At 39.3% G+C, this 21,728-nt stretch overlaps 1 protein-coding gene across 7 annotated transcripts in view; it reads right to left on the bottom strand.

Annotated features, from left to right (window-relative positions):
* The window catches only part of fbxw7 (F-box and WD repeat domain containing 7), a 227,470-nt gene that overhangs the window by 34,324 nt on the left and 171,418 nt on the right, over positions 1-21,728 (bottom strand). For 3 of the 7 annotated variants that reach the window (XM_067992005.1, XM_067992013.1, XM_067992039.1), the window contains 2 exons: positions 3,938-4,020; positions 449-593 (listed from right to left, as the gene is read on the bottom strand). In XM_067992005.1, the coding sequence (XP_067848106.1) occupies positions 449-593; positions 3,938-4,020 (228 nt within the window). Of the gene's footprint in view, positions 1-448; positions 594-3,937; positions 4,021-6,242; positions 6,727-21,728 lie in introns of those variants that run through there. The other 4 variants (XM_067992022.1, XM_067992030.1, XM_067992048.1 and 1 more) reach the window with 3 other exon arrangements.

The raw sequence follows: 21,728 nt of genomic DNA, 5'->3' as shown, positions 1-21,728 counted from the left end.
GTTTTGTGATTACTTGAAAAGTCTGGCTCCACATCTGAAACAGCAGAGATACAGTACACTGTTTTATCTCTGATGTCATCTTGAAGTTATTAGTCCCATCAAAATCAGGGACTAAAATGGAACATGGAAAACCAAAACAATCAAAATGCAAATAAAGCTCCCAATATTCTTCAAAATGTAGGCAAGGATTTAAGAACAGAGGAATCAATTCACAAATATTTATCAGAAAAGTATTTACTCAAGGGTAAGTATTTTGTTCTCCAAGATCTGAAAGTAGCATGTATGCTAAAGAATCTACAAGTTTTATCTTTCTTTAAAACCTGCTTTGGTATGTGCGAACTAATGCAACAGCCCAGCCCAGGTCCAGGTTTCCCCATTAGCAGTATGAAATTTTTTGGCTACAATAGTTCATGATAAATGTTCTGTCGTTACTTTAGTACATTCTAACCTGAAATGTCTTCAACCAATCCTGGAGTTCTGGAGGGGGCTGGACAGATGTGATCCGGCGCCGCTGTTGCCCTTGCCCATTTGCAGCTCTCAGGTCCCCAAAGGTGGTAGGTGTTGCTGAGCATGGAACCAGCCCAGTGGTGCTGCTGACAAAAGTAGATCATTAAAACAAACTTTGGTTTTAAACAGACAAACTCATTGCATCAACTACTAGCATTCACAGGTCATCCAGGATAAGACACATGTCTTGCCTCAAGTAGGCAAAACAACAACTTTCATTTATATAGCATCTTTAACATAGTAAAGTGTCCCAAGGCACTTCACAGGAGCGTGATCAGCGGTTAGAGATAGGGAGGGGCAAGGCCACGGAGGGGTTTGAACACGAGGATGAGAATTTTAAAAACTGAGGCATTGGTGGAGAGGAGCCAACGTAGTTCAACGAGCAAAGGGGCGCTGGGTGAACGGAACTTAATGCGAGTTTTGGATACGCTCAAGTTTATGGAGGGTGGAAGATGAGAGGCTGGCAGATGGGAGGCCGGCCAGGAGAGCTTTGGAATAGTCAAACAACTAGGTAAAGCCTCAGTTTTTGCACTTGCAGAAGAAAAATCAAGTTCAGGGCAGCTTTCAGAACATATCTAAAGAACATTCTTTTCATAATCAGAGGCACTTTAACACAAAATAAAAGATAAACGTGCTAATAGGATGGGAGGGAGGGAAGATGGAAGGAAGGACAGACTTGCACGTATGTACGCCTTTCATATTCCCAGGAGGTCAGAAAGCACTCCACAGCCAACAAATTACTTTTGAGGTGTAGTCATTGTTGTTAAGGAGGCAAATGCGACAGCCAATTTGCACACAGCAAGATCCCAGAAAGAAGAAGTGAGATGAATAAACAGTTAATATGTTTTTTGGTGGTGTTTGTTGAAGAATAAATGTTGGTCAGGACATCAGAAGAACTTCCCTGTTCTTCTTTGAATAGTATAACAGGATCTTTTATGTCCACCTGAAGCTGCTGATGGGGCCACAGTTTAATGTTTCCTCCAAAAGATGGCACCTCTAACAATGGAGCACTCCCTCTGCCCTGCACTGTTGTGTTAGCCTAGATTATGTGCTCAAGTTCATATTGGGACTTGAACCCATGACCTAGTGGCTCAGAGGTGAGTACCACCACTGAGCCAAACTGACACGTCGATATGTAGTGTTACTTGCGTTAAAAAAAAAATGGCAGGTGCGACTGTGACACAGTGCACTGGATCATTAAAATGTGGCACCAAAGAATGTTAGAATGCAGGTTCGAGCCATAACTCCACTGAGTTTCAATCGCAGTTGCACAATTATGAGGAACTACCACACAGAAACCACAAGGAGAGAAAAATATGGAGAGATCTTATTCCTAGACCACCCTCATGTGCTGCTGGCTCTTATTCAGAGCCTCACTGGTCAAGGCTGTACTCAAGTCAATTACCTGCCCTCAGGTTGTCCATGGTGAAAAACATGGTTGGGGGGGGGGGGGGGGGGGGCGGAGGGGGCCGGGGGAAAAAATCAGGATAAATAGCCTTTAAAAAAGCCAAATCTGAAAATCAGATTTCTGACAACTAAGTCAACATTACCCTATCAAACAGCAGGTGAACTAATGGCCCTCCATTTATCACACCTCAGCACATCAACAGCAGCTGTCATGTGAATATTTACAGTCTCATCACTGAAAATGTACGTGAGACAAAAATAAAAGGACTAAATGATTAACATGTTTATTTTAATTTTTAATCAGCTCTGGTCTTGTGGGAACATATGACTGCAGTGTTATTTTGGTAAAGATATCAGAAGCAAAAAGTACTGTAAATGACTGAAAATTCCTATTCAGTTTTCAAAAAACAGAATGCTGAATAATTGTGTTCCTTCCAAGAAACAGGCCTGTAGCCTATTGGTCCCTCCCACCTGGAAGACCATCCCACTTGAAATCACAACGCCAAAGTCTGCAGAAGCACCACTGGGTCTTCTCTACAGGGTCATATGTCTTACACATTCTAACAATTTTGGCAGTACGCTTATTCAAGCGTGATTTCCGTAATTCCAAGTGGTGCAACACGTAGCAGTGAAGCAGTGTAAGAAGAAAACAGTCATCACAACCAATCAGCCGGTCAGGGAGAACCCTGCTGAAAGCCTGCACTGTGCTTACAGTGAACTATCTTAATAATCTAGACTTTAATAACACAATATACTGGATGGGTGGGGGTAGGGGGAGCTGTTTACTGGTTGTAGAGGCACACAGGAAAATATTGGAGGCATACCACACCTCCAGCAGCACCAATTTGAAGCTTATGCTGCAGTACACCATGGGAGAAGCATGAGCCCATTCAAATAATAATTAACCTATTAGCCATCTTTTTAAAGATATCTACTTTACAGCATTACCGGTAGTTGATTAATGTGCCAGATCCATACAAATGAGCTTGAAGGTTGTCACTTTCAGACCATAACTACACCCTATCATGATCCTTTATATGAAAAGCACCATCAGCTAAACATAATTTCAAAAGAAATTTTAAAAACCGTAACAGTGGAGGGACAAGCATTCCCAAAATCTGTATTTTGTCAACGTTGTATTAAATCTCAGGTTAAGACTTCAGAATTACAGTACAATTCAGCTACAGTTCTATTAAAATAGAGAAAGGGAGTTTTGTCGGTGCCCACGATCGCAGAATTTTATGTCACTGTAAAAGAAACCCAAATTTTGCTTCTATTAACTATTAAACATTAAAAACATTTTAAAAAATCATGAAAAACCCATCTTTTTTTTTACAAAAGTGGCAAAAAAGATTAAACAAAAACAAACATATAAAAATCGAAGAAAAACATAGAGGGTAGAATTCATGAAGATCATGCTCATCCATTTTGTGCTGCACAATAGCATATATTGAGTGCTTAATCAATGCTTTACAGTGAAGCATCTTATCTTTAAGAGCATGGCAGCTGAGGACATGATAGATAAAAATGTTAACACATTAGCAGATGATTTTATTTGCCAATAATGAAAGCATTACTATGGGTCGGAGAAACCAAAGTGATGAAAACTATCTCCCGCGAGGGTTCATCTCGTGTCTATGGGTTAGGATCAGTTGCCATGTCAGTAGTAGTAGCTTGTTAACGGATGTGAAGGATTCTACCCTGTGGCCCACACTGCCAGATTATAATTGGGCAAAAATTAGTCCGATTTTCATGCTTTGCATTTTATGCCAAGAACCTGCCACATCTCAACCCTCTTTATATGCCAACAAGAAACATAGACAACATGCAGGACTGAGGGAATAATAGGCCAACAAATAATCGGGATGTATACTTATTCCATGGGTTCCTTTTTAAAACTCAGGTCTGTCATTATAGACAGAGTCCAGTTCACTTCCTAAGCAGGAAGCATTAAAATATATGTGGCAGAACGCAAAACCTTTTTGTGTCCTGAAATAGCTAATGCATCTAAAGTACTATTTACCTTTTGTACTCTGAGCCTTTGCAAGGTTTCTTTCCTGAAGAGAAAGACCGGACCTCAGGGCCAGGGTCCAATTTTCTCTTCATCTGAAAGAGAAAAAAGTGACTTTTTTTTAATATTGAATATAACACTGATCTATGATTCAGTTACGCAAACTATGCACTTACATATATAACCAATGGTCATCGTGGCTAAATCCTCACAGTAGTAAATAAATGTAGGTGGTATCATGCTAGCTGATTTCATAAGCAGCAATAACCGCATATTAAGTAAACCATCTTCATCATGGATTAAGAATGTTATCTTAGCATTCTGAATACTGAATTCATAAAAGGTGTTTTAAATGCTCATCAGCGTTTGCTTATTTAAATGCACCAATGTTCTTCGATGTACTGTATTCAGTTCTATTTATAAAACTTTCAACATTACCACATTTTAGATCATACTTGTACATATTACATTATAAATATCATGCCTGTACTCTTCAAAGAAAAATCACTGCTTGAAAGACGGACAGAAGTGGCTAACCAGGTAAACTGGATTGAATAAATAGTTTTCACTGGAGTTTTGTTTGTGAAATATAGGAGAAGATTTTTGCTTTGCTTGCATTCTACAGGCCAATTTTTTATACAACTAATGGAAATGCAAAAAAAGGAGTTTTAAATATGTAGTTATCTCAATGGCATATTGTTCTGGAAAAAGTTTCAAACAGATTCCCAATGTGGGAAATGTTACTATTATACACGTCTAGCTTCCAAACACAACAGAATGACAATTTTTAAAAATAAAAATACTCAAGCAAGGAAGCGAGAAGGTATCTCTTGTCAATAAGCGTCAGGAATTGCAGCTTGTTAAAGACAGTGGAGCATTTAACATGGCTTTAATTCATTGTCTGGATCTTCAGCTTCCAAAAATTAATTTACTGAATTAGCCGAATTATTCTTACTGACCAGAAAATGCAACAGTAATCTTCAGTATCTCACACTGCAGTTTGGGAAATAAATTAAAATACAGTTCTACTGAAGATTTTGCAAATCAGTTTATTCAGTCATTGCATGCTTATACACTTGACCTCAGATATAAACCGTGTGACATAAAGGCACTACCTGTGTACAAATTTCAGCAAGGGAATGAGTCAATCAGCTTAAAAAGGTTGATATTGGATGGTGCTAACTGCAATGTCATTATTTTTACACAAAAAATAAAAATACCCTGGCCATTTGGCTTCTTTTATCCAAGCAATAGGCTTAGTTGCATTTAACCTTTGTTAATCTGATCAGGAATATGCTACCTCTAGCTATTACAACCGAGAAAAAAAATGGTGTTTATGTTTTTGGGTTTTAAGTATCGAATTATATTGGTATATGCAGTGATGATACCACAACCTTGAAATGTGAAATAGACTGCAGCAAAAAAAGTGTTATTCAGTCATTCACAACTCTGATGTGTTCCAAATAGGGACATTTTTATAGTTTATAAATGCTTGCCGTTTTTGCAGCCACAGTGAAGCCATACGAAGTATGTTGCACAGTATCACTGTAACCAATAAATTCTTCATGCTCGGTACAAAATATAATTGCTGATTTATTAGCAGTGCTACACAGCGATGTTACATAAAGCAGACAAGACCTGACATATATTCCTGAGAACAGCAATAGACACTGTGATTTCGCCACCTATCTCCATATGATCAGTGAATATTACCAGTTATTTGCGAAGCTGCGACTATTTTTTTTAAATGAGCTACTGTGAAGTCACATGTCGATCAACTATTTAAGCACAAACGACATAAACCGTGGCCATTGAAACATCTAACGTAAGTTAACAAGAAAGCAAACGTTATCATAATTCCAACGTTAATTTTACTTCCGAGACCATGTCTCTGATCTGTACTGTAAAAGCCACTGGGTTCATCACAGCACAAAACACAGCAAATGGTGCTCCCGTATATTACACACCAAAATCAATTCAACTCATTTGCAGAAGTCAATTCGCAAGACTCTATGCCCTACTCCCTTTTAAAACGAATTAGCCGCAGTTCTTGGGTAACAGGTAGCACGATTTAAAATGGACAATTTCTGCTGGTTTTGCTAGAAGTTGCAACGCAATTCAGAATTATCATTTAAGATTTTGTATTCTGAAGGTGAAGGTTGGATCCCTACTTTTCGCCAATTAATTAACCGTAATTTTATACTGATGAGCTGTTACCAGTAATGTGCAAAGTACGGATGAATGCAGCCATAACCTGACTGCGTTTAATTGTTGCACTCCATACAATATACACTATGTACAATATGTGCGCACTTACTTTAAAAAAGATCATTTTTAAAGTGCCGTAGAAACCCATCTTTACTGCTGGTTCAAATCACTGCGTGTTCGGCTGATGGTTGCTGATAGAGTGTTCCTTCAGGTAGATCCTGCGATGTCCCCAACATGGACATGCTCAGGCACGTCGAAGAATGGGAAAGCGAGCATACACCACAACTGAGAAAACCGCCGTCTCTAGAGCAAATGCAGCTCGCCGGCAAACCAATTCTCAGACAGCAAGCTGCACTTGGGCTTCAAGGGGAAAAACAGGAGGGGGAGCGGAGACAGGAAAGCCTGCCTTGGCAAAGTCTCCAATGAACAGATTCGTCTGTGTCTGGCAGATGGATCAAATTGCATTGCGCTCCACCCCCTGCCTTGAAAAAAAAGAAATGGCACAGTCCAGCTACCAACAATGTGAGCTGCACGTCAATTAGATGAACAAAGCCCCAGGGAGCCTGCAAGCAGAGGGGGAGCGAAACGGAAGAAGGAATACAGCCGGTTTCATATGATTGAATTCAGCTCATGCCCCTCTTCAATTTGCATGCCTGCATTCTGCGGGCAAGTGGAATGTGTGGAATTACTAATAAGATCTGTAACATCCGAGGATTATGTCTCCAGTATTCACTGGATCACATTAAATTACGTATTTTTAAAATGGGGTTTCTCCCCTCCATTGTTTAATTTGCGGTCTATATCTCGAAGGAGATGTAAATCGGATCTCTCTCTCTCTTCCCCCCGCCGCCCCCGACCTTCGCCCTGTTTATGTAATTTCACCTGCCTTTTTCACAGTAAACATGATGCAGGTGGTATGTGGGAGAGAACTCATGGCTACCCATCTGCCAATGATCGCCTCCCATTGCCATGGCGATCTCTGCGGTTAAGTGGCAGAGGTCGGCCACCTACTTTGGAGTTAGTTTTGCTTCAAGCGCGCTCTTGGAACCTCTGGAAGACAACTCCCAACCTTTACACAGCAGAGAGGAATGCCAAGCATGCAGAGGTCACGCTGGCTCTTTGAAGCGTCCATAACCCATTGTCGTTAACCTTCTGGTGTGCAATTCCTGATCAACTGTGCCAAGATTTGAGATGGCAGGCTGAGAGCTCCACAGCCAGACAGGAACCTTTACAAAACAGGTGTCTACTTGAACCTTAACAGTTCAAAATCAATTTCACACCCAATTTCTCTCTGCCCTTCTCCAATGAATAGGGTTCTTAAAGCATTTTCAAAGTGGCAATCAAAAGCACACTTCATCTTTTTCTAAATAATCTGTGTTGTAAAAAAGTCAATGCAAACATTTACACAAGTGTGGTTCAGAAACCAACTTTACTTAGCCGGTAGAACAGAAAGCTTGAACTACAATTACACTATGTGGAATGTACAGCACAGAAACAGGCCATGCTGGTGTTTATGCTCCACATAAATGAAGAGGGGTGGGAGGTTGCTTATCAGCATAACCTTCTATTTCTTTCTCCCTCGTGTTTATCTAGCTTCCCCTTAAATGCATCTATGTTATTCACCTCAACTACTCCTTGTGGTAGTGAGTTCCGCATTCTAACCACTCTCTGGGTAAAGTAGTTTCTCCTGAATTCTCTATTGGATTTGTTAGTGACTATTTTATATTTATGGCCCCTGGTGCTGGACTCCCCTCCCCCGCCCCAAGTGGAAACATCTCTGTCTACCCTATCAAACCCTTCCATAATCTTAAAGACCTCTAGCTGGTCACCCCGCAGTCCTTTTTCGAGAGAAAAAAGCCCCAGCCTGTTCAATCTTTCCTGATAGGTATAACCTCTCAGTTCTGGTATTATCCTTATACATCTTTTTTGCACCTACCCCAGTGAATCTATATCCTCTTTACAATATGGAGACCAGAACTGTGCACAGTACTCCAAGTGCGGCCTAACCAAGGTTCTATACAAGTTTAACATAACTTCTCTGCTTTTCAATTCTATCCCTCTAGAAATAAACCCCAATGTTTTGTTCACTTTTTTTTTAAAATGGCCGTATTAATCTGCATTGCTACTTTGTGATTTGTGTATCTGAACCCCGAGATCCCTTTGCTCCTCTACCCTATTTAGACTCTTATTTTCCAAGCAGTATGTGGCCTCCTTATTCTTCCTACCAAAATGTATCACCTCACATTTAGCTATATTGAAATTCATTTGCCAATTACATGGCCATTCTGCAAGTTTACTAATGTCTTTCTGTATTTTGTCACCATCCTCCTCACTATTAACTATACCCCCCAACTAGTATAACATGTTGGCAATATGATTTACAGTTTTTTTTACATTTTGTTTAAGATTTCTGAAGCTTGTCCGAAATAACAATATAAAATGCAATGTTTTTGTGAGGAAAAAAGCCTTTTAAACCAGTCCAAGTTCAAACCTCCTCTACCGCATACAAACTGCAGTGGAGAGGAGTTGCTGGTACTGCTGCTTGAGCTATCCACCAGATGCAGGACAGTAGCTGGACGAAATGCCCTCCAATTTTCCCTCTGTATCCCAATTACTTTCCAGTGACCTCTGCGGTAAAGTGCATCACATGAAGATGGGATGGGGCTGGGCAATGATATCCTCCATTATGGAATGAAATGTCAATACTTATACAAGAAGAATGGTTACTTGGGTGTGGTATTTGATGGCTATCATGTAACCACACTCAAGCAAGAACCAGTACCTTCAGGTGAAGGAGAGGCCAAAGGGGAGATGAGTATGAGAGAGTTGGGGAAGAGAATTATGCCTTGAGCATGTGTTGATTGTCAGTTTAAATATGAGGTTGGTTTTGAGTTAAAAGGTGGTTTCCAAGTTTCCTGTATTAACAATTGATGTATTGGAATGCAAAAAGGGCAGAAATGAAGCAATACACTAACTTATGTGCAAACACTCATGGCAAATCTCTAATTATAACAACTTGCATTTATATAGTGTCTTTAATTTAAAAGTGCCCCAAGGTGCTTCAGAGATAGGTGCTAGAAAAACGGAACCCGAGTCAGGAGGAAGAGGTAACCAATGCTTTGGTTGGAATAAGTTTTTTTTTAAAAAAGGTGTAGGGAGCAACTTTCTAAGTGGCTGAAGACTCTGCTGCCAATTGAGGGATGAATGGAGGAAGTGGGGAATGCACAAAAGGTCAGAGTTAGAAGAACATAATTTTTGGGGGAGGAGGGTTATGGGGCTGGAGGAGGTTGCAAAGACAATGGAGGGATTGACAGTTTTGCACAAGGTAGAGTTTATCTGGTGGAGGAAGGGAGGCCAGCATGAAGACCGTTGGAACAGTCAAGTGTAGAATTGGGAAGGCATGGACGAAGGTCTCAGTGGCAGAGGCTAGTCATGTTGCAGAGATGAAAGAAAACAGTCTTTGTGGTGGAGAGAATATAAGATCAGAAACTGAACTCAGTCAAACAAGACGCCAATCCTTCCCCCAGCTGAGCCTCCTACTGGGGGAAAGATTCGGTGGCAAGGCAACAGAGTTGGTGTTGGGGGCTAAAGAGATAGCTTTGGTCTTCCTGATGTTGAGCTGGAGGAAGCAGTGATTCATCCTGGAGTGAATTTGAAAAAGCAGTCCCACAGCATGGAGACAGTTGAGGGGTCAAGGGATGTGGCGGAGAGGTAGAGTTGGGTGTCATTGGTATACATGTGGAAGCTGACCCCATGCCTGTGAAGGTCACTGTCAGGAGTCTGCATGGAGATGCAGAAGAGAAGGGGGCCAAGAATAGATCATAAGGGGGCTTCTGAAGTAAATAAATGGAGGAGGGAAGAGAAGGCATTGCTGGAGATAAGATGGCTACATTTGGATAGGTAGGAATGGAACCATGTCACGGCAGCCTCACAATGCTGGACGATAGAGGAGCAGCATTAGAGGAGGATGGCTTGGTCAACCATGTCAAACACTGTCGAGGTCGAGGAGGGATCAAGCACTGCAGTCACATTCACGTATACTTCTATTCTTGGTGTTTTTACAATTAATATTCTATGAAAACAATGCCCCAATTTTAGGAAGTACAATAGAAAGCATCGCAAAGCTAAGTGCAACACAAAGTCTTTAATACCCTTTCCAGAAGAGAATGAAAACACCCTCTATAAAATCTGTTTTCTGAGGATTCCTCCAAAATAGCTTGCATCTTTTAACCACACAGACCAGGAAGCTCCAAGGTTTGATCTCCAGTTTTTGCTGATTGCAGCTGGGGCAGTGGTAAGGATGTTACAATTGGCTGTGGCGCCCTTGGGTTAGGGAAGGAAAAATTAGCCATGGTTCACACTACTGAGTAGCATCCAATGACCCCTTGCTGAAAGAAAACAGGATCAGGTTTGTTTGTGATGTCCTCCAAAGTTGAATAGCCAGTTAATACTTAAGACGACCAATTATAGGCAAGTAAATGCTGCACATGGAACTGTACCCCAGCAAGAAAAGGAAATAAAACCCATTCCATATGATCCCAGACCACCATTGGGCAGTTAAGCATCAGTTACAGGATTAAAGAGAGGCATAAAATTTTACAGCACACAAGGTGATTATGCAGCCCATCACAGCTGTGCTGGCTCTCAAAGAGCTTTCCATTTAATCTTATTCCCCTACCCTTTCCCAAATATTTATTCACTTCCCTTTAAACATTTACCATGGATCCTGCTTCCACCACTGGTTCTGGTAGGGTATTCCATACCTAACAATCCTCGGTGCAAAAAAATTCTCCCAACCTTTCCCTTTGTTCTTCTGATGTTTTAAAATTTATGTCCCTTAGTTACTGATTCATGGACTGGTGAAAATAGTTTCCCCCCTCATCTACCTGATCAAAACCGTAAATATTTTGAATACCTTTATCTCCTTTTAACCTTTTATGGTAAAAACAGCCAGTTTCTCTAGTCTCTTCTCACAACTAAATCTGTTCATCTCTTCAGGGCACCCAGTACTGGTCACAATATTCTAACTACGACCTAACAAATGATTTGCACAGGTTTTGCATTATTTCTTCACTTGTGTACTCTATGCCCCTATTTAAAAAACCCAAGATCTCATGTTTTTTTAAACAGCTTGTCTGTCCATTTTTAAAGATGTGTAACTGAATCATTAAGTCTCTCAGTTCTTCTATTCCTTTTAAAGTTTTACCATACAGTATATATTTCTTCTTCTTCTTACCAAATGTATCACCTCACATGTTGTGCAACAAGCTTCACCCAACATCTATCTGCCCAATCTACTAACTTATGTCTTCCTTAGGTCACTTACGATCCTCGTCACAGTTAATTATTTTTGTCTGAAAACTTTGAGATTGCGTCCCCTATACCAGAGTTCAGATCATTGATATACATACACTGGGTAATTTGTCTGTGGCGTAACCCATGGTCTGTGGATGAATACAAATCTTTTTTTATATATAAAAGACTACAGCAAAATTGGGAGGCACTCCAGAAACTTGCTCCAGAGACACCTAAAGGCCTGAGCATGCAAGTACATTATGACAGCTGACATAACAAAACTGAATGAGAAATGTTAACACAGCATTTTACAATGATCAAAAATTGAGATAACAGGAGGTAAGGTTTGTGGACATGGAGCACATGCCATATGGAAGATTTTTTAATATATATAGATTAAGAATGACAACAGTCCTAACACCAACTCTGGGGGCACACCTCTCTAGTCTGAAAAACATCCATTAACCACTACTGTTTTCTGTCCTTCAGTCAACATCCTATTCATGTTGCCACAGCTCCTTTAATACCATGTGCTTTAATTTCATCAGTAAGCCCCCAGATTTGTTGACCCACACACAGCATCCACTGTAGTCCCTTTACCAATGCCTTTCAGTCCACAAATCCATGCTGGCTGCCCTTAATTAACCCATGTCTTACTAGGTGAATGTTAATTTTAGCCTGTATTATGAATATTAGGCTGATTTGTCTATATTAGCCAGTTTATCCCTTTCTTGGACAAAGGTATTAAATTGGCAACCTTCCATATACAAAGATGTTTTAAAGATTGTGGCAAAAGCCTTTGCTATTTCCTCTGACTTCCCTTGGTTTTCTAGGATGGATACAGTCAAGACCTTGTGCCATTTCCACTTTGTGTTCCCCAAACTTTTCTAGTACTAGTACTTCATTATAGTTATCTATTTGTTCCACTTCGTCCTCATGTCCTTTCATTCCCATCATATTGTTCCAAAAACTCAGGCAAAGTAGTTATTTAGTATTCCCACCACTCCACCATCAGAAAGATTTCCATTTTCACCTCCAGTCACTCCTATCCTCCTTAATAAAATTCTTTGCTATTTCCTTTTTGTTACCTGACTGTCTTTCTTCATATACCCCTTAGACTTCCTAATCTTTTTTGCTTCCCCTTTATATTTTCTATCATCTGCTTGATCATTATCTGTATTATTAGCGCTATCTTTATCGTATGTCTCTGTCTCATTTTAATTTTTCTACGCATCCAATGAAACTAAGGCTTTTGCAGTACCACCTTTATTTCTTGTAGAAATATGTCTACTTTGTACACTAAGCATCTCGTGTTTGTCTACCGTCACATCTGCTAACTGTTCTTTCCAATTTATCTGGGATAGCTCCACTTTTATCTCATTGAAGTTTGCTTTTTTTCCCAGCCTATTACCTGTGTCTTCGACTGTTCCTTCTTTTCAATTTTTATATCAAATCTAATTTTGTTATGGTCACTGTTTTCTTGATGTTTTCCTACCCTTGTGTTACTTACTTGCCCCACTTCATTTCTTAGAACTACATGCAGTACTGCCTCCTTCCTCATTGGACTAAAAACTGATCTAGGAAACATTCCTGGAAAAATACCCTTTCTTTACTTTTTACATGACTTTTACCTATTTTTGGATAATTAAATCACCCGTTATTATGGCCTTGTTACTTCTGTATTTTCTCTGAAAATATAAATTTTTTGACACTGCTGAGAAAAAAAAACTCAATTGCTTTCTTAGGTTTATACCCATATTCATCCAACTAAATAGAAGGGACACTCCTTTTAAAATAGAATTGCATAAACTGGCACACACAATACAGAACTTGTACTTTTTTCCTAAATGAACGAGGAGTCCAATAACTACAAATATAATGAAGGTTCAATGTTGCATGATGAAATCCTAACATTTTAAAATGTTTGCTAAGGAAATCCCATACCTATTAAGGCTAGCTAGGCATGATAAATTTTGCAAAATATGCTGGGAAGTTTGGCTTTATTTAGAGAAACTAGAAAAAAAAACTCCACAAATAAAGTTTTTTTTATAAAAACAGCCATTTTAATTTTAAATACAAATTTGTTTATGAACTAAATGGAACAGGATTCCAAAAATGGTTTGACCCACCTCATTGACTGCATGGTAATATAGTGATTATATTACTGGACTAGTAGTAATCCAGAGAATGCAAGTTCAAATCCCACCATGGCAGTTTGAGAATTTAAATTCAGTTAAAAAAAATATGGAAATAAAAGCAGGCATCAGTAAAAAAAAGTGACCACGGAGCTATCGGACCAATTGGTTAACTAATTTCCTGTAGGGAAGAGCACCCGCCCTTCTTACTCGGTCTGGCATTTATGTGACACCAGTCCCACACCCACGTGCCCTTTGAAGAGGTCTAGCAAGCCACTTAGTTGCACCCAACCATGACAAGGAGGACTGCAGCGGATCAAGGCGGCGGCCCACTACCACCTTCTCAGGGCAACTAGGGATGGGCAATAAATACCACCTTGCCAGCGATGCCCACATTCTGAGAATGAATAAACACATTCTACAGAATACATATTGGAATAGATGAGCAAACTGTCCAGAATTTTAAACTTCCCACAGCTTGACACAATATATTTAATGTTAACACTTGTAAAGCTATTATAATTTGTTACATCAATTAAATAAATTGATATCACTGTTTGTGGAAAAAATCCTATATGTAACAGGGAAATTATACAAGTTTAAATTGCACTAATGCCGCTGACATTTTGGGCAGGGAGGAAACAGGCATATTGGCCTGTGTTAGAAATCCTGCAATTTTATGTTTGTCATTTTTCAACAAAATACATTACAAAAATATTTTACCTATTGGCAGGTATTTTTCACATTTGCAGGTTAAATACATACAGATGTTAAGCAAAAATACAAAAAACTGAACTGTAGATTTATAGTTACAGCAGCAAAATCTCAAACAAACAACACCATGTAGTGCCTCAGGGATTCACAGAACCAATGATAAGAACAAAAAAGAACAGTCCCATGGCAGTGCCAATGACGACGCTTACATTTTAAAAATTGGCACAAGCTGCATTCAAGCTCCTACTGAAAATGTAAACAAGAAAAAAAAACACACAACACAATGCCAGCCCAACACATAGTTCAGACAGGAGGCCAGAATGAAGACTCAAGTCCAGCATCTGTCACTGACAATACACAAAGAGTGAAACTGTACTCAGAGGAATTTCTCCTGGTCCAACCAAACAGAACACAATTCGCTCTGCTTGGACCATCCTCCAGAGCACGTGCGGCCATGCATGACGTTAATTCCATTTGTCACCACAAAACTGGGATTCACTGACACATGTATACTGCAAAATATCCAGAAGCCTTCCACTGTGAGAATCCAAAGGAAGGCTAACATAGCGGTGCTAAGGGTCAACTCCAAAAGGAGTCAGTCATTTGTTTTAGTCCCATATGGTGAGTTACTAATCTCAGCTGAGGAGAACAGCAGAGTGGAATTGGGGTGCCCAGCTGCTGGGGTAAAAAGTAGCACGGAAAAAACGATGGTAGGGAAGGTTAAAGCAATGAAACTGTAACTCCCACTTTAGCAAATATCACCAGCTAACCACAGAGCAGCTTTATAATGGCACAAACAGGTCTGTGGTTGACAGCCTTTAGCCACAATAGAGGGTGTACAGCTCTGAGTAATCATGCAGAAATCCACAGGGTATTTTATATTTCAAAACATCACAAGCTGTCCTCAGTAAGATGAACTGGAATGTTTAAGGTATCGTGAACACTAGCAAGGCAGTTGCAATACAGAGGGGGGGAAAAAAAACTTACAAAGCATTAATTTGAATCAGTTTTGGAATATGGCAAATTACTACACATTTGCGCATTGAATGCTTCAAAGTTTACAAATACCTGTCTGAGAATTTTGATAGTGATTAACAATTGCAGTGTCTCCAAAGCTGGGCGAATTCAAAGGGGAACTTTAGTCCTTCCAGAGATGCATTCCATTTACAATTGTGTTTTGAGAGAGACATCTCCTGAGGTGGTTGAAAAAAATGCAATGGGGGACACAATGACCTCTCACATAAATTTACACCAAAAGATTTCTGATCTGTTTGAAGAACAGAGAAAAACAAATTCTTGTAAAGAGCCTCTGATGTCAGATATAAAGATCCAAGATTTCTGCATCAGTATGTTAGATCAGTACTGTACCACTCAAATTTAATAGGCCACCATTCCTGTTTCTATATAGGTTACAGCACATTTCCAATCACATTAATTTATGGAAGCTAGTTTTCAAAGTCTTAAACCCTTTCTAGTCTGGAGTATTTCCTTAGATTAGCAGGTTTTCCTGAATTGATCAGTCCATTTAATCTTCATATATTTAAGACTAGACACTTTCTTAAAAAAAATGACCAAAGCCTGAGAGGTTTACACTCACTTTAATCTGTATCTCAATATCATATATTTTGGACTTACATAAAAGCTGCTTCTCAGCATTCTGCTCAAAGACCAGTTTGAGTCTTACTACTATATACGTGAAACTGATGAGTCAAACACAATACTGCAGATCTAAACAACCAGCTTTATGTCTATGAATACCTCGCATTCAGGATGCAGTCTTGGTGGCAGTGGGAGGAGGAAAGCAGTGACAGATTGGATTGTTGCCTATTTTCTAATATTTACATAAGACTGGCACCATACATGTTGCAGCTACTTACATTCAGATATATGTCACTTCAACATGATGACATGATAAAGTTTGGCTGCAAGATAGCTCCAAAGCACGCCCAGCCCAGAAGGTTCTTTTAATCTCCCACAAATAGGTGGTTATACTTACGAGAGACTGATCAAATATTTAGTGATTTCATCTCACATTTGTCATACATTTTACTGAGGTGCCTATTGCAGGATCCCCTTACCAGCTCTTAAAGATTTAATATAGGTGCAATGGAGCCTGTCCCACACTCACAGTTAAAGATGGACAGAACATTTAGCTTAAAACTGGTTCTAGCAGATTCTTCAAAGAAAGCCTTGCTCATGTAGCTCTACTTTGGTTGATAACTTTCATTTGTAGAAATGTGTGTCTAGCTTAATTTTTTTTTAAAACAGCAAAAAAAGTGTTAAGGGGGGGTCACATGATTCTATTCTAATTTCAAACTTAATAGAAAAATGGGAAATATTCTGGTATAATTTGTTCTTAAAAGCAGAGAAATTTATAATATTACATAATTTTCCCCAGCAGTACTTTTTTTTGAGAGAGGGTAGAAAGAACATACCCTTTCTCTTTCAAGCACATTGTTTTAAATTTATTTAAGGGCTAGTAAAATGTAATATCTATTCAAAAAAGCTATCAGTACATTATAGATCTGTCACAGTTGCAAATTAAGGTTCCAAGTTCAGCCCCTGTTCTGATTCGTTACCTGAGATCAGATGTGGTGGAGGGAAAGGGGTGCTAGGATTGGTCTAAGTGTCCTAGGATGGAAGGAGGCGGCGGCAGAGGGAGAATCAAAGTTAGGGTTCCAGCTGCTTATCACTGCCCAGCAACTCCTAAAAGGGCACGTATGAATGTTAGGTGTCATGGGCAAATAGCCTGCTGACACTTTCTGCCAAGGCTCAGGTAAGAATAGGCACCTGTGTGAGCTGTTGGAGGGTTACCAACATACCTAAACATGAGTCACCAATTACATCAGAGCTGAGGGTAAGAGAAAATTAAATAAGTGCTTCAAGATATAGCTGAGGAAGAGATAATCTGATTGTTACCAATAAACCTTCTAAAATTACAGCGAGAGAAAAAAACAAAGCAAGGTTTGAAATACAACACTCAAAAGCCAGTTCCAGCATCTTCTTTGAGGACACTGGAGTAGATCACACAGTGGATTTCCCATGGTTCCTCTTCTCCAATAATTTTGTATTTCAACACAAGTGGTACAATGATAACGATTATTTTTTTTCGCAATAGCACAGAAGAGTTATCTTATTCCCATTCACTCAATGAAAGTTAACTATGAAAATTGCACATAAAGCATACTCCCACCCTCTCAACTTCAGACCTCCTGTGTGAAAAATGATATATATGGGCAGCCTTTTAAACAGTTCAAGTACAGTGAAAACAGACTGCAGTCTGCTTATTTCAGTCACAGATTACTAATCTGTAGAGTTATAACTTCAAAAATAGATATAGCTCATTGACATTCAAGCACTGCTCAGTATTGTTCTTCCTATACTTTTTGGTAGTATTACTACAATAGTACAATATAGGTTGCTTAAGTGGTCAAAATCAAACAGTGAAACAGTTAAGCTCTGTTGCAGAATGCTCTTCCAAACTCTTCATCAATCTTTTATATAATATAACTTTACCTTGATGCACTTTATTTGTACTTTGCAGCACTATGGCCGGATACATTTGTGGTATGGCACAATTTATAACCCAGCACAAATTATGTTTTTCTTTCCTCCACAGAAAGCTACTGATTAAAGTACAAATATGATCGCACTGAAGGTGAGAAGCAGCTCCATGATTATGGACCATTCATTAGACAGTATAATTTTTAAACCAGTGTTTAAAAAAGCAGCGGTGTCACTCAGTTGGGCCTGTGGATTTCAGGCAGTTTTCACAACACTAACTTCTTGTAAGAATACATTTTCAAGGTGAGTGGGGGCGGGAAGGCGAGAAATATAAAATCCACAAAGAAAGATCTTTCCTGTCCCTATTTTACTTGGTTTTCATGAAAATTTAGTGGTGAAGGCATTGCATGGTGTAGCACCAAGCCATACAGAACAGAAAGGCACAGGCTTGATTTCTAGTATGTGCTGGGCCCACAGTTTCTAGCTAGTGCAACAGTTGAATGCACGGCAAGTTGGCATCAGTGCAACTTCACTTGGGGCGGGGGGAGAAAGAGAAAAGAGAAAAACAGGCCAAGGTTTCACTCCTGACATCTGCCCATTGATCTCTGTTGGAAAGTTCAAGTTGGTAAATGTTGGGTGAGGCCGGGATTGGGTTTGATTGTGATACCTTCTGCAGTTGAGAATGAGGGGAAGAGGCGGGACGGGGGAAAGAGAGAGAGCGCGCAAGTGAGCGCGAGTGATGACGAGAGAGTCAGAGAAGCAAAGAGACTGAGCAAAATCGAGAGTGCGAGAAATCCTGATATTGCCCACAAGAGTCCACCAACTCTCTCTTTTGGGAAAATTTAAATAAACTCCTGTTCTCTCCCCATAGACTTTCCACTGAGTTAACTAAATAAACTGAAAGCTGTGTTGCTAAAAGTTTTGGTTAGCCCGCAGCAGTGCCAATGTGGAAATAGAACCATTATGGAATTCATTCTGGAATTATGTTAAACACGAAGCTTAACAATGAAATTAACCATTAAATTGCTAACAGCCATTTCCATTTTTAAAAGTTGAGTTCCAATCATTGTACACCTACAACCTTCAAATATGAGGTGAGTGACTTATACAATTGTGTAATTTAGAGGTATCATGTTACGGCTGAAAACGGAAAAGAAAAGTTGCAGGTATGATTTTTATGGTGGGGTGACTGAATGCCTGAATTTTACAGTAGTCAAGAGTTGGTAAAAGCGACTGCTTTAAGATATCAGAATTCTAGATGGAATCTTCTTCCAGAGTAAGGAATCACCTTTTCAACACTGTTGTGCATTTGAGTTTAGAATGGTAAAATTCCATTATTTGCCCTTTGAATTAAATAGCCACTTGTATGCAGCAACCAGTTTGATTAGGTCTCAGAGGGGATTATTTATTGTACCCTTTTCCTGTACGAAATACTATTTTCCTCAAAGTTTGATGGATTTGCTTGGAGAAGCAGTTTTCATATATAATGACTGTAAAGTAGACAATTTGTAGTTCAAATGGGTAAGTGGCTACTTGTATAGGATTTACTTGTGAAAACTGGACAGTTTCTGAAAATACTGGAATTTAGCACAAACTGAATGCCCTTTCCTTCTTACACATAATTTGTCTCCTGTTCAATGCCTTCCTAACACCACCTTCCCAAAGCCAGACAGGCTCAGCAACTCACCCTATACAGGTTGATGAGGAAGATCTAACTTACCATCATTCCGAAGTACAGCACATTATAATGCAATAAAATGGGCCCCCAATCTATTTTTGCTTGGTTTTAAACAGACTCCATTAAGATCATACAGATATAGTGAAATGGTAATCGCCGACCTATGGAACAAGTTGCTGGCTCATGCAGAGTGTTCCGATTCTATTGTTGATGAAACGTCACCAGGTCAAAGCTCAACAACAGTATCCTAAATGCTAAGTACTGCCATCTAACAGGCATCTTTGGTAAAATGTTAAAATCACTCACTATAAAAGCCACTTCAGCAGCAATCGTGATCTGGTTAATGTTTTAATTTAGAGCTGCACTGAAATAGTTGCTCCCTAACCACCTTCCATTGCGTCTACAGTGAACAATGCACAGATATGAGCATAGGGATCCAGACTAGTGCTGCAGCTCTATCGATGGCTAACAGATTTTGTAACATCACCAGGACAATCAGGATGTGTACTGATTTTTGTAACCTTAGATCACCACCTTGTAGTTTGCATTCATACAGTAATTCCATTGAAATGGTGTTTATAAACTCTGGAATTACCAACCAGATTACACTGTTTACAACAAAGTAGGCCCCAACTGTTGAAAAATAAATTTCAAAGTCACATTTTATGCATGGGCTGAAACCAAATAAATGAAGGGTGTCTCTCTGTCTCAAATGCTGTAATTTCAAATAAACATGACAAGTGCTTGAAACAACGTAGGTTATATATTTGGGGATTTATTATTTGAATTGAATAAAAGGTTGCAATTTTCCTCCAATTAGCAGAGCATCCCTTGTAATTGGACAGGCAGCCTGGTTTTGTCTTTATCTGTGAACAGGTGGTGTAGTTAGTTTGCATGTGTGAGAATGGGTGTTGGAAAGACTATGTAAATTCATAGGAACTGTAGTTGGATGGTGAGAAGCAAGGAATGAACCAAGGATGTATTATTTGTGCAAGGTTTTAATACAAAGCTAAAAGTGAGCAATGTGGACTAACCACCCAGCTGAAATGTGTTGGTATAGAAGACAATGGAATTCTGTGTTTGAATCAGAAGCATAATAATGGAAACAACATTTAAAAAATACTTGTGCCATTTCCTTTTGTAACAGAAAAGATGATCAATTCTGTTTGTTATATCTTTTCATTCAAAATTTAGCAAAGCCAAAATTGGCAAATTTGAACTGATTTCTGCTAACTACTTTATAGCAGGGAGGTTTTTTAAGAAAGTATGCACAAATCGGTGTGCATTACACATTAATGGCAACAGCAATTCTCACCTGGCTGTGAAAATTGCTGATTGATCACAATGGCTTTTGAACTATGTGGAAGTGCATATTCTCTGAAGGTAATGGTTATTTTATTTCACAGGATCCACACAAACAGGTGTCAGACAATGCAAGTTTACAGACACAATGGTCATCACTAATGACTGGGCATTCAAAAAATTAAGCTCTGCAGAACACAGGCTGGGTGTTTTGATTTGCAAATCAGCGAGATGCAGGATACTCTTCAAGGCCTGGACAAAGTGTGAATAGTTATTCAATCAAATGGTTCACGTTCAAGATGCTCCCATTGTGTCTTTCAGCCATGAGCTCAGCGGCCTCATTAGACTGTGATAAATACTAGAAAGCTATTGACTAGTTCTTCAGTTCGCTCATATCGACCATATTGCCAGGTTACTGCGGGGAACCATAACTCCATGAACATAAAAGGTGCAGACTTACATCAATGCCCATCAAAAGGCTCAGTTTAAAGGATTAAAAATCTCAAAATGGTTTATGCCAGACTCAGAAAAATGTTTAATGTGCTGATGAAAGTCAAATCCTGTAATGCTAATTTTACCTACTGACTTAACTTGCCTCTGTGTGTATTTCTTGTAATAAACAATTCATAGTTTAGCTCAAAATGTATGGTCTGTTTTTTAGTGGAGTTCTCTACTGGAGTGTTCAGGAGCATAACGTGGGCAATCCATAGTATATCTGATATAACTCAGTGGTAAGACGATAGATTGTTAGCCCTAAGGCATACTACATGACAGGCACAAGGTTACGTTTCGGTGCATGAGGCATGGGTTGTTTATGGGAATTGCATTTGCAGAGAACATGAGTAAAAGTGTTAGTAGATGGCCTTAATTATAACACCTTTATTTTGTTACTTCAAGCCCTTCATCATTCTTCAGCTAACTGATCAGAAAAGAGTACCAATCCAAGGCTTCTTCCAATATTGTTTCA

The sequence above is a fragment of the Heptranchias perlo genome, chromosome 1, assembly GCF_035084215.1.
Source record: "Heptranchias perlo isolate sHepPer1 chromosome 1, sHepPer1.hap1, whole genome shotgun sequence".
In the NCBI taxonomy this organism is placed as follows: domain Eukaryota; kingdom Metazoa; phylum Chordata; class Chondrichthyes; order Hexanchiformes; family Hexanchidae; genus Heptranchias; species Heptranchias perlo.
This window is presented reverse-complemented; position numbering and strand designations above follow the sequence as displayed.